The sequence below is a fragment of the Rhinoraja longicauda genome, chromosome 2 (genome assembly GCF_053455715.1).
Source record: "Rhinoraja longicauda isolate Sanriku21f chromosome 2, sRhiLon1.1, whole genome shotgun sequence".
Taxonomy (NCBI): Eukaryota; Metazoa; Chordata; class Chondrichthyes; order Rajiformes; family Arhynchobatidae; genus Rhinoraja; species Rhinoraja longicauda.
In genome coordinates this window covers 87,881,621-87,894,420 of record NC_135954.1, presented here as the reverse complement: position 1 = coordinate 87,894,420, position 12,800 = coordinate 87,881,621, and the positions used below count along the sequence as shown (strand labels likewise).

At 43.6% G+C, this 12,800-nt stretch overlaps 1 protein-coding gene across 1 annotated transcript in view; it reads left to right on the top strand.

Annotated features, from left to right (window-relative positions):
• Positions 1-533: 533 nt before the first annotated feature.
• Positions 534-12,800, top strand: part of hepacam2 (HEPACAM family member 2) — a 63,454-nt gene continuing 51,187 nt past the window's right edge. The window contains exon 1 of the mRNA XM_078429090.1: positions 534-612. Coding sequence (XP_078285216.1) covers positions 534-612 — 79 coding nt within the window. The remainder of the gene's footprint in view (positions 613-12,800) is intronic.

The window sequence follows — 12,800 nt, the reverse complement described above, 5'->3', positions numbered from 1 at the left end:
CTTTGTGACCAAGCAGTGCCAAAGTTAAGGACAGGAGTGCTTACATTGTTCCCCTTTGGTTCAGTTCAGTCTTGAACTTCCTCAAAAATTTTACAAAAGAGGATGTGTTAAAGCTTCACTCCAAATCTTTTCGTCGGGAGCTAATCCAAAGGGCGAGAAGTGTCAACCTGCGCCAGCAAAGTTCGGTGTTATTTCCTTTGTACTCTGCGAGATACTTTAAAAATCAACCCCAGTTTTAAACAGGGCAGACCCCCACGAATTCCAAATATTTGGTTACATGGCGGTGTTTATCTCCTGTGGAGGACGGTCTTCTTCTGCATGTATCCGCGCTGCATTACCTAAGTGGGAGGAGATTTAACCGATGGTTAGGTGCAGTTCATGTTTATGTTTGCTCTCTCTCTCTCTCCCTCTGTGTTTTTTTTGGCGTGTACTCCGGGATCCCGGAGCCAAAGCAGGAGCTGCCTCATTTCACGATCAAACGAGGCTGGGACCGGTTACTGCTCAACTGAACAACGAAACGTTGCGGACTCCCAATGGGGCGCGATGTCTCCATGGACTCCTCCAGCAGCAAGAGTTATTGTCTCCTGTTCAAGATATGCATCCTGGCGATCGGTAGGGGAAACAGAAACGAGACAAAATAAGTTAATTTGAGTTTGCTCATCAAAGTTTTGAACGTATTTAAAACGAAGTAAATGATGCTAAGTGCTGGGTGTCCCTTTTAATGGGAACATACAGCGAAACATGCATTTGTTAAAAATATGTACTTGTTAACTTTTAAATCGAATTTACAACGGAATTGTCTTTAGGTGTAGACGGGACTGAGGAGGTGAAGTGTATGAGGCCGATAAACAGAAATTGCGACAATATAACGAGATGGGATTTCAGGGGGGTACCGGGACCGCAGCAAGTAACCTTCAGGAGAGTGAAATATCATTACTCCCACTGAATGGCTAGTTCCCGGCCGACAATAAGTATACTAGCTGGAGTCGCAGGAGCCGGGGGTGATCGATTAACACGAGAGCAGCTGTAAAAATGATAAGTTGTGCAGGAAGGAACTACAGATGAGGATGGTTTACACCGAAGGTAGACACACAATGCTAAAGTAACTCAGCGGGACAGGCAGCATCTCTGGAAAAATGCAATGTGTGACGTTTCGTGTCGAGACCCTTCTTCAGAGGATAAGTTGTTCAGGTGAGCAGATCATAGAGTGCTGGTGCAACTCAGCGGTTCGGGCAGCATCTTTGGAGGGACATAAACAGGCGATCTTTTGGCTCGGGATCTTTTTCCACCCCTACCCCCTACTCCACTCAGAATGAAGGGACCTGACCCAAAACGTCCATTCCCTGCACAAATGCTGCCCGGTCCGCTGAGTTGCTCCAGCACTCTGTGATTTTTGCTCAAAATTCCAGCACCTGCAGTTCCTTGCGTCTCCATCTGTTTAGTTGGCTCGGAGAGGAGAGGGACGTGCGGGAACCATCGCCTTCCTCACCTGCTGCAACATCTAATGTTTGTTTTTAAATCCTCTAACCGTTTTGTGTTCAATCTTACGCTGCAGACTGGAGATGTTTACAGTCAAAATAATCAGGCGTTGGTGCCAGTTATTGGAGTAATTCCTTTGGGGAATGTATGTTTCCATAAATGAGGTCGCATTGGGGGTTCTTTAGTAACAAAACCAGCCAGAGAGCGTATGAGAGGAAAGCGATTCTAAACATTGAAACTGAACTTCCGGACGAAACTCCGACTCTTGCTGTGAGCGGATGCTTCTTAAACTGAGGAAGTTGAATTTATTTCATACGGGGTGACCTGTGCAGCTCCACCTTCTCAGCAGTGTAATTTTTCATCTCAGTGAAAAATAACAAATGTTTCCAGAAATAAATAAGCCAACAGGAGGCACTCAGATTCGCAGTTACAGCACCTGCGGCGCACTGTATGAATGTAACAAATTCCAAATGTCCCTCAATGTAAATTTCATTGTCCCTCAATGTCCCTCAAATTCCAAATGTCCTTCAAGGGAACCGCAGAAGCCGCTTTACGCCGAAGATCGATACAAAATCCCGGAGTAACTCAGCGGGTCGAGCAGCATCTCCAGAGAAAAGGTATAGGAACAGACAGATGCTTTCTGACCCGCCGAGTTACTCCAGCATTTTGCATCATGCTCGCTGCATAAATTTACCTGAGTTTTTATTACCTGTATATTTAATTTAACATTCATGTCTTTAAAGTTCAAAAAGCCATACGCTCCAATTGAATACCCGAGAAATTCAGTGTATGACTAAATTTAATATAATTGGGAATTGCATTTACGTATTAAAAATAATTAATAACACAATCTGTCATCCCTAATATTATACATATGTTTTAAAGCGGGATGTTTCAGTTTAATTGTAACTGCAGTAAGCTGATGATTGAATAGAACCAGAGCAGAATTGCAGGGTTCCAAGTTACATGGGAAAAATATTGGATGACTGTAGCTTAAATATTGCTCTTTAATGTTAATTGAGTGATCAGCCAATGAATAAGTCTTGTCAATCATTCAATTAAATATTGACATTACAAGGGGAATCGTGAGGCAAGTAAACAACGAAGTATTCATTAGAGGGTGCATTGGATAGATGACAAACTATGACAGAGGTTGCAGTCACGAGGCTATGGCTGGTGGGTTTGAAGAAACTGGCTAACGACAGCATTAAATTGAGCTATGTCTTAGATCTGGCAGCGAGGTTTTAGTGGTTCTGTTAGGTGGAGATCCTCTGCCTTCTCCCAAAAGGATGATCAGTACAGTTGGCATATAGAGTCATAGAATCATACAGCATGGACACAGGCCCTTCGGCCCAACTCATCCAGGCCAACCATGAGGCCCCATCTAAGCTAGTTCCATTTGCCTGCATTTGGCCTACTTCGCTCTAAACCTTTCCTATCCAGATACCTGTCCAAATGTCTTTTAAATGCTGTTATAGTATCTGCCTCATCTGGAGGCTCATTCCATATATCTACCACTCCCTGAGTGAAAGTATCACCCCTTGGGATCCTGATAAATCTTGTCCCTTTCAACGTAAACCTATTTCCTCTGGTTTTTGATTCCCCTAACCCGGGTAAAAGACTCTGTATTCACCCAATTTATTTCACTCATGATTTCCTACACCTCAATAAGATCACCCCTCAGAGCCTCTTGCACTCCAGGGATTATAGTCCTAGCCTGCTCAAGTACTGGCAACCTCACCATAAATCTTCTCTGCACTCTCTCCAGCTTAATGACATAAGTGAGCTTCAATTGTCAGAGTCCCTATTTTTACTTCTGAAGTGGCAGCGCTGTTTATGTTGATATAGGTAAAGACCACCTGGGAGTCCAAGCAACCCAGTAACATTGGAGTCCCTGGGGTTAGCTAAGAGGGCTTGCTGAATAAATGCAAAGTTGCATAGAATCTGGTACCACATTCTGCTCCACTAGATACTCTAATCGAATGATGCAGTCTGTTCAGTTGCAAAGCTGTGATCTGACTATCTGCCATTTATAACGATTGACGAGTGCACCCCCATCTTCTACCCGTCTCATCCTCTACTATTCTTGAAATGAGAAAATCCCTGTGGTCAACATATTAATCCATTTTCAGCGTCATTTTGTAAAAAGTAAACAGGCAGGGTAGGTTACCAGCATGATATAGCTCACATCCGACTTCCACTTCATTGATTTGGGACAAAGAACAGATTGCTTTGGAGACAATCACCCAGACAGTAGGGTGAAAATTGGATAAAATGTGTTGCTGTTGCTCCAATATTAGTTCACATACATAGTATGCTTTTAAATATTCTGCAATAAAACTTTGCAATTTTAGTAGAATTAAGCGATAAATTTTAAAATTATGTGCTTCAGGAACACAGTTTAATATTACAGAAACTGCACAATATGGAAAGTCAAGTGAAATGAGTATATTTAAAACTTCAAATGCATCAACTTTTCTAGCTTGTTCAAATTTTCAATATTTACAGTTAAGTTAGCAGAAGATTCCCAATTTCTGTCTCTGTTTATCTCTCGTTCTCAATGTCGTTCTCTTGGTTTTTTTTTCAGTTTCAGCCAATTTGTTTACACTTCAAGCTGCTCGATTTATATGTCAATAAAGGATTACTCAGCATTTCCTTCCCCAACCCTACCGGCCTTTGCCTCAGTTTCCACCAATGAAAATCTATAGATTTCAAAGGTTTCAAAGGTTTCATAGGTCTTTTATTGTCACGTGTACCGATTAAGGTACAGTGATACTCACATTTCCATACAGCCATACTAAAAAAAAGCAACAAGACACACAACTACATAACAGTTAACATAAACATCCACCACAGTCTCCCGCGGTCAGGACAGTTAGGGTGATCGAAGTTCCCGCAGTCGGCGGTCGATGCCACCGCGTTGGGGCGATCGAATCTCCCGCGTCGGGGTGGTCAAAGCTCCTGCGGCTTGGAGCTCCCGAAGTTGCGAGCTCCAAGATGTTAAAGTCCGCAGGCTCCCGTGGTTAGAGCTCAGAGGTTGATCCCTGGCAAAGGGATCGCAAGCTCCATGAAGTTGGGTCCTGCAGCCTCCCACGGTTGGAACTCACAAAGTCGGTCTCCAGCAAAGGCCTCCTGCTCCTCGATGTTAGATAGCTCCAATCCCATCTATGCTCTTACCTTTTACAAGCCAGCAATAACAAAATAAAGGTCATATATGCAATGGAGATAAAGCTCGACTAGCGTTCCTGGTATAACTTACTTGGGTAAATTCTATTCAGGTCAGCAATGCAGCAGATGGCAATGCTGTTATTTCATTTCCTCGCTTTTTTGATGACCTTCTTGGTCAGTCCCTCACATTTGACGATGACTTAACTTCACGCCAGTTCTTTTGGCACTTAGCAGATTGGTGAGGCCAAGGCCATAGACCAGTTAGTCTGACATCAGTGGTGGGGAAGATGCTGGAGTCAATTATAAAAGACGAAATTGCTGAGCATTTGGATAGCAGTAACGGGATCATTCCGAGTCAGCATGGATTTACGAAGGGGAAATCATGCTTGACAAATCTACTGGAATTTTTTGAGGATGTAACTAGGAAAATTGACAGGGGAGAGTCAGTGGATGTGGTGTACCTCGACTTTCAGAAAGCCTTCGACAAGGTCCCACATAGGAGATTAGTGGGCAAAATTAGGGCACATGGTATTGGGGGTAGGGTACTGACATGGATAGAAAATTGGTTGACAGACAGAAAGCAAAGAGTGGGGATAAATGGGTCCCTTTCGGAATGGCAGGCAGTGACCAGTGGGGTACCGCAAGGTTCGGTGCTGGGACCCCAGCTATTTACGATATACATTAATGACTTAGACAAAGGGATTAAAAGTGCCATTAGCAAATTTGCAGATGATACTAAGCTGGGGGGTAGTGTGAATTGTGAGGAAGATGCAATAAGGCTGCAGGGTGACTTGGACAGGTTGTGTGAGTGGGCGGATACATGGCAGATGCAGTTTAATGTAGATAAGTGTGAGGTTATTCACTTTGGAAGTAAGAATAGAAAGGCAGATTATTATCTGAATGGTGTCAAGTTAGGAGGAGGGGGAGTTCAACGAGATCTGGGTGTCCTAGTGCATCAGTCAATGAAAGGAAGCATGCAGGTACAGCAGGCAGTGAAGAAAGCCAATGGAATGTTGGCCTTCGTAACAAGAGGAGTTGAGTATAGGAGCAAAGAGGTCCTTCTACAGTTGTACCGGGCCCTGGTGAGACCGCACCTGGAGTACTGTGTGCAGTTTTGGTCTCCAAATTTGAGGAAGGATATTCTTGCTATGGAGGGCGTGCAGCGTAGGTTCACTAGGTTAATTCCCGGAATGGCGGGACTGTCGTATGTTGAAAGGCTGGAGCGATTGGGCTTGTATACACTGGAATTTAGAAGGATGAGGGGGGATCTTATTGAAACATATAAGATAATTAGGGGATTGGACACATTAGAGGCAGGAAACATGTTCCCAATGTTGGGGGAGTCCAGAACAAGGGGCCACAGTTTAAGAATAAGGGGTAGGCCATTTAGAACGGAGATGAGGAAGATCTTTTTCAGTCAGAGAGTGGTGAAGGTGTGGAATTCTCTGCCTCAGAAGGCAGTGGAGGCCAGTTCGTTGGATGCTTTCAAGAGAGAGCTGGATAGAGCTCTTAAGGATAGCGGAGTGAGGGGGTATGGGGAGAAGGCAGGAACGGGGTACTGATTGAGAGTGATCAGCCATGATCGCATTGAATGGCGGTGCTGGCTCGAAGGGCTGAATGGCCTACTCCTGCACCTATTGTCTATTGTCTAATGCAAAACCCACAGATTCTTTGAGATGGGACAGGAACACGTGGCAGATGAATGGGTGGGTGGGTACATTATTTATGAGATGGTGTGCTCTCTTTGTTGTTTATGTTGGGCTTCTTTGTGGTCTGAATATATGGACTAAGGTTCTTTATGTTATCCCACAACCTCTTTGCTACTCTGAGCCATTGTGCATCAGGAGGTCCCAGGGGTTATTGGGGATATATTGCAACTTTTCAAGGAGGACCATGGCAGAACATGCAAAGAGTGTTTGGCGCAGGCATCCAAATAATGTGATCTGCTTAACGGAGCTGACTGAGTTTAATTAGGGCCTCAATGCTGGAAAAATTGGTCGGGGAGAGAACTCGTGTTCAGACTAGACATTTTTTTTCCTTTGCCATTCATCTTGCGTATGATCCAAAGTCTACGCATAATTAAGGACAGTAGAGTACAATCTCTGGTCCATCCTTTGGGTGGCTCTCAACAAATGGACTCAATGTTCTTATTGTCATCTCAAAAGTCGCTTCACCTCTGATCATGGGACAGGAATTTCCATTAGCTTTTGCAAGGACTATTTCAATAAAGTTTCAATCATTTCCTCAATCTGACCTGTTGCCACAATGGAGCTAAAAATAATAGTGTCTTTTCAGAGTTTGGTATCAGGCAAATTACTTGGCCTGGCCAACATACCTAACTGAGTGTAACTAGGATGTGATTGATTGATTGATTAAAGGATGCAGCATGGAAACATGTTGGCCCACCGAGTCCATGATTTGGAGGAAACTGGAGTATCCAGAGGAAATCTATTTGGTCACAGGGAGAACAAGCAAACTCCACACAGATGGCACCCGAGGTTAGGATCGAACCCAGGTCTCTGGCACTGTAAGACAGCAGCTCTACCAACTGTGCCATTGTGTTACGGGTGTTGGTCATAAAGGACAATGATGGTCATTCACTTATCCTATCAAAAGACGGAGGATTTTGCAGAGAATGCTTTGATGGTCCCTCTCCAGTGTTTTCAAGTGCCTGTTATTGATAGTGTTGAAGTACCAGGTCTCAAAGACCCGACGCAGCTCATAGCTGTGGGGCAACAGTGATACCCACCCTCCTGCATGCTTCAGGGCATTTGAGACCTGGTACTTCAGACACACCTCTTGTGTCAGTCAAAAGCTTTGCTTGTGCATGGAATATGATGATGAATGTCATCATCAATGTCTGTCCTCACTGACATATGACTACCGATGTATGACTACTGAAACATGAGAGGTGGTCAGTGTTTTTCAGCACCACATTATAAACGTTTATTGTTGGAGAATGGGGTTCCATAGCAGGGGGCAGGTTTTTAAAGAATCTCTGTTTTGCAGATGCAAAGTGCATGACACATTTTCTCATATAGTTCAATGAATGAGTTAAGAATGACTTAGGGGCTGCCTTCTGAATGCAAACATCCGCAAGATTCATCCTTGCACTGCAGCTTGATTAGCGTGACCTGAATCATCAGTCTGAAGAAAGGTTCTGACCCGAAACATGCCTATCCACGTCCTCTAGAGATACTGCTTGACCTGATATGGCAATGACATTGCCTGTTATGAAAGCTGTCTGCACCGAGATTGGATCTCTTGTTGCCCCATTGGTTAAAAAAATATAGATTTTTGATGAAATGTCTCCTTTCTCTGTTCGTTTACTTATTTATCTATTTATTCACTTCTCTATGTTCTAGAAATCCCTGTAAAGCGTCTTTGAGTGTTTGAAAAGCGCTATATAAATGTAATGCATTATTATTATTATTATTATATAGCCTGCTGGAAACTTTCATGAACCCAGCTACTGTTCGAGATGTCAGCACCAGACACATTGCAATAGCAGCTTCAGCAGGTGATTCATTACTGCCCGGGGCTCACAATAGGATTAGCAGCACATCCGTCAACACCCATCAAATGTGTGACAATTGCGAAATGATTGAAAAGTGGGAGATTATAAAAGAATTGTGTCAACTTATGGAAGTATTGCCTTCATAAAATCTCACTCAATTCATTTGTGGTTTAAATGTAAAATATTAGGCCCATGCACATTTATTTCAACATCATTATTCTGAAGAAAGATTCCTTAACAAGCATTACTTTTTTAATAATACTACATTTTTAAAGTCAAAACCATTATGTTAATTATAGAAATTACCAAATTGAAATTATTGAGATGAACTAATTAGAGGCTGATTCGAGATGGTATGGTTTTGTATGTGGGAGATTGTGTCATAAATTTCATTGAGTTTTTTGAAGAAGTAACCAAATATGTTAATGAGGGCAAGGTGCAGACGTTGTCCAAATGAACTTCAGCAAGGCAACTGATAAGGTTCTGCAAGCTAGGCCGCTCTGGAGGGTTTCATCACATGGGATCCAGGGAGAGCTGGCCAACTGTATAGAGAATTGGCTTCATGGAAGAAACAGGGAATGATGGTGCAAGGTTGTTTTTCAGATTGGAGACCTGGTACTAATGGTATGCCTCAGGGATCAGTGCTGGGCACATTGCTGCTTGTACTTTATGTCAGAGAGAAAAAGGCTCTTCAGAAACCAAAGTGGTGAGCAATATGAGGAAATGGGGAAGGTCCTCAATAAATATTTCTCCTCTGGTTTTACCGCGATAAAGACGTGAAGACATAGAAACATAGAAAATAGGTGCAGGAGGAAGCCATTCGCCCCTTCGAGCCAGCATGTCATGTCTGCTCGTCCACAATCAATAACCCATGCCTGCCTTCTCCCCATATCCCTTGATTCCACTAGCTCCTGGAGCTCTATCTAACTCTCTCTTAAATCCATCCAGTGCTTTTGGCCTCCACTGCCCTCTGTGGCAGAGAATTCCACAAATTCACAACTCTCTGGGTGAAAAAGTTCTTTCTCACCTCAGTTTTAAATGGCCTCCCCTTTATTCTAAGACTGTGGCCCCTGGTTCTGGACTCGCCCAAGACAAGGGAACATGGGACAGTTAATGGAGATGTCTTGAGGACAGTAAGTGTTACAGTCGAGGAACTGCTGGGAATCCTAAGATGTATAAAAGTAGACACATCTCCCAGGCCTGATCAGATATATCCAAGGGACACTGTGGGAAGCTAGAGAAAAATTGCATTGATCCTGACTGAGATGTATGAATATTTGCATCTGAGAAGGTGAGGTGCCTGGAGACTGGAGGATGACTCACATTATGTCTCCCATTGAGTTGCAACCTACCTGGTTTGTGGAAGTCTCACCTCTCCAGCAATAGTTCTGATTTCTTGGAATTCCAAGGCTTTCCCTCCAATACCATCACTTCAGATGCACGTTAATCTGTTCTATCTTCCTTTTAAAATTCAGATTACAAGCTCTTGGCTCTTTAAACTCTGTCTAAAGGAACTTATTCCTCTTTCTTCCAATGCCATTGGTGTTGACTTGGACTATGATTCTCACATTTCCCCTTCAGAATATACTGATCTCCTTGGAAACTGGAAAGCAACATACCATCCTGTCAGCAATCACAGAAATACCCATCTACATCCCTAATCATTGAATTATCCATCATTATTGCACCCCCTCTCCCCTTAACACCCCAACCCATCAAGTTTCAGTCTTTGACACACTTTTTCAGTGACCACTGTTCTATTAGTTTTAAGATAGTTATGGATAGAGACGTGGGTCGTCCATGAATTAACATTTTTAATTGGGGCAAGGTCAAATTTGAAGGAATAAGACAGGAACTCGCTCACGTTGATTGCAGCAGGTTGTTTCAAGGAAAATGAACGTCACGAATATGGGATGTTTTTAAAAGTGTGCTAACAAGAGTCCAGGACATGCATGTTCCTGTTAGAGTGAAGGATGAGGCAGCTTGGGTGATAAGGGAAATTAAGGCTCTGGTCAAGAGTAAGAAGGAGGCATGGGGCAGGTTTAACCATGTGGGATCAAGTGTATTCCTGGAGGAGTTTTGGGAACTGAGGAACAAGCTAAAAACGGAAATCAGAAGGGCAAAAAGGGGCCAGAAGATAGCTCGAGCAACTAGCATCAAGGATAATCCCAAGAGGTTTTAAAAGTACATAAAGGGAAAAAAGGTAACCAGCGAGAAAATGATACCCTCAAGAATCAAAGTGCTCAACTCTGTGTGGAGACACAGGAGATGGGCAAGGTCCTCAATGAGTATTTCTCCTCTAGCTTTACCTTGGAGAAAGACACGATGACTGGAGAACTTGGGACAGTCAATGGAAGTGACTATCTCTTGGGCCTGATCAAATATATCCAAGGACACTGTGGGAAGCTAGAGAGGAAATTGCAGGTGCCTTGTCTGAGAATTATGAATTGTTATTAAATACAGAACCGGTGCCGGAAGACTGGAGGGTGGCAAATATTGTGCCTCTATTCATGAAGGGCTGCAGGGAAAAGCATGGGGACTACCAGTGAGTCTAACATCTGTGGTCTGAAAGTTACTAGAGAGTATTTTGAGGGAAAAGATATACATGAATTTAGGTGGACAAGGGCTTTTTAGGGACGTTCAGCACTTTTTTGTGCACGGGAGGAAGTGTCTCGCGGTGTCTCTCCGATGGAGGTTTTTGAAGATATGACCATAAAGGTTGATGAAGGCATTCGACAAGGTTCCTCTGGGTAGGCTGCTCAGGAAAGTTACTTTGCATGGGATCCAAGGAGAGATAGCTGAATGGATAGAAAATTGGCTTCATGGAAGGAAACAGAGAGTGATGATGGAAGGTGGTTTTTCGTACTCGTGGCAAATGACTACTTGTGTGCCTCAAGTTGGGAGGTCATGTTGCAGTTATATAAGATGTTCGTGAGGCCACATTTAGAGTATAGTGTTCAGTTTTGGTCCCATTGCTATTAGTCATCTATATCAAAGATTTAGTTGAGAACACATATGGCATGATTAGCAAGTTTGCAGATGACATTAAAGTGGATGGTTTAGTAGATAGAGAAGATGGTTTTCAAAAATTGCAGCAGAATCTTAATCGGTTGCATTGGTGGGGTGAGGAATGGTTGATGGAATTTAATACAGGGAGATGTGAGGTGTTGCATTTTGTGAAGTCTACCATGTGCAGGACCTACACAGTGAATAGAAAGTAGGCATACAGGTACATAGTTCCTTGAAATTGGCATCACAGGTAGATAGGGTGGTCAAAAAGTATTTTGGCACATTGGGCTTCATCAGTCAGCGTACTGAGTATAGAAGTTAGGAGGTCATGTTGAAGTTAGATAAGATTTTGGTGAGGAAGCATGCAGGTACAGCAGGCAGTGAAGAAAGCCAATGGAATGTTGGCCTTCGTAACAAGAGGAGTTGAGTATAGGAGCAAAGAGGTCCTTCTACAGTTGTACCGGGCCCTGGTGAGACCGCACCTGGAGTACTGTGTGCAGTTTTGGTCTCCAAATTTGAGGAAGGATATTCTTGCTATTGAGGGCGTGCAGCGTAGGTTCACTAGGTTGATTCCCGGAATGGCGGGGCTGTCGTATGTTGAGTGGGGATGAGTGGGGATCTTATTGAAACATATAAGATAATTAGGGGATTGGACACATTAGAGGCAGGAAACATGTTCCCAATGTTGGAGGAGTCCAGAACAAGGGGCCACAGTTTAAGAATAAGGGGTAGGCCATTTAGAACGGAGATGAGGAAGAACTTTTTCAGTCAGAGAGTGGTGAAGGTGTGGAATTCTCTGCCTCAGAAGGCGGTGGAGGCCAGTTCGTTGGATGCTTTCAAGAGAGGGCATTCAGCCATGATCGCATTGAATGGCGGTGCTGGCTCGAAGGGCTGAATGGCCTACTCCTGCACCTATTGTCTATTGTCTATTGTCTATTGTGTTCAGTTTTGGTCACCATGCTACAGGAAAGATATTGTCAAGCTGGAAAGGGTGCAGAGAATATTTCCGAGTATGTTGCCAAGACTCGAGAGTCCGAGCTACAGGGAGCAGGCTAGGACTTTATTTCTTTGAACGCAGGGTGCGGGGTGATCGTATAGAAGTGAACAAAATCATGAGAGGAATAGATCGGGTAAACGCACAAAGTCATGCCCACAGCAAGGGAATCGAGAACCACAGGACAGAGGTTTAAGGTGAGGGGGGGAATGATTTAATAGGAACCTGGAGGGGTAATTTTTACACAAGGGGTGGTGGCTGAATGGGGTATTCAATATTCAGGTAGGATAGACAGAAAGGAAGAGGAGGTGGGGTGGCATTGCTGGTTAAAGAGGAGATTAATGCAATAGCAAGGAGATACATTAGCTTGGATGCTGTAGAATCTGTCTGGGTAGAACTGCAAAAAAGCCAAGGGCAGAAAATATTTGTTGGAGTTGTATACAGACCACCAAACAGCAGGAGGGAGGTTGGGGATAGCATCAAGCAGGAAATTAGGGATGTGTGTAGCAAAGGTACAGCAGTTATCATGGGTGACTTTAATCTACATATAGATTGGGCCAACCAAATTGTTAACAGCGCTGAAGAGGAGGATTTCCTGGAATGTATACGGGTTGGTTAATTAAACCGATATGA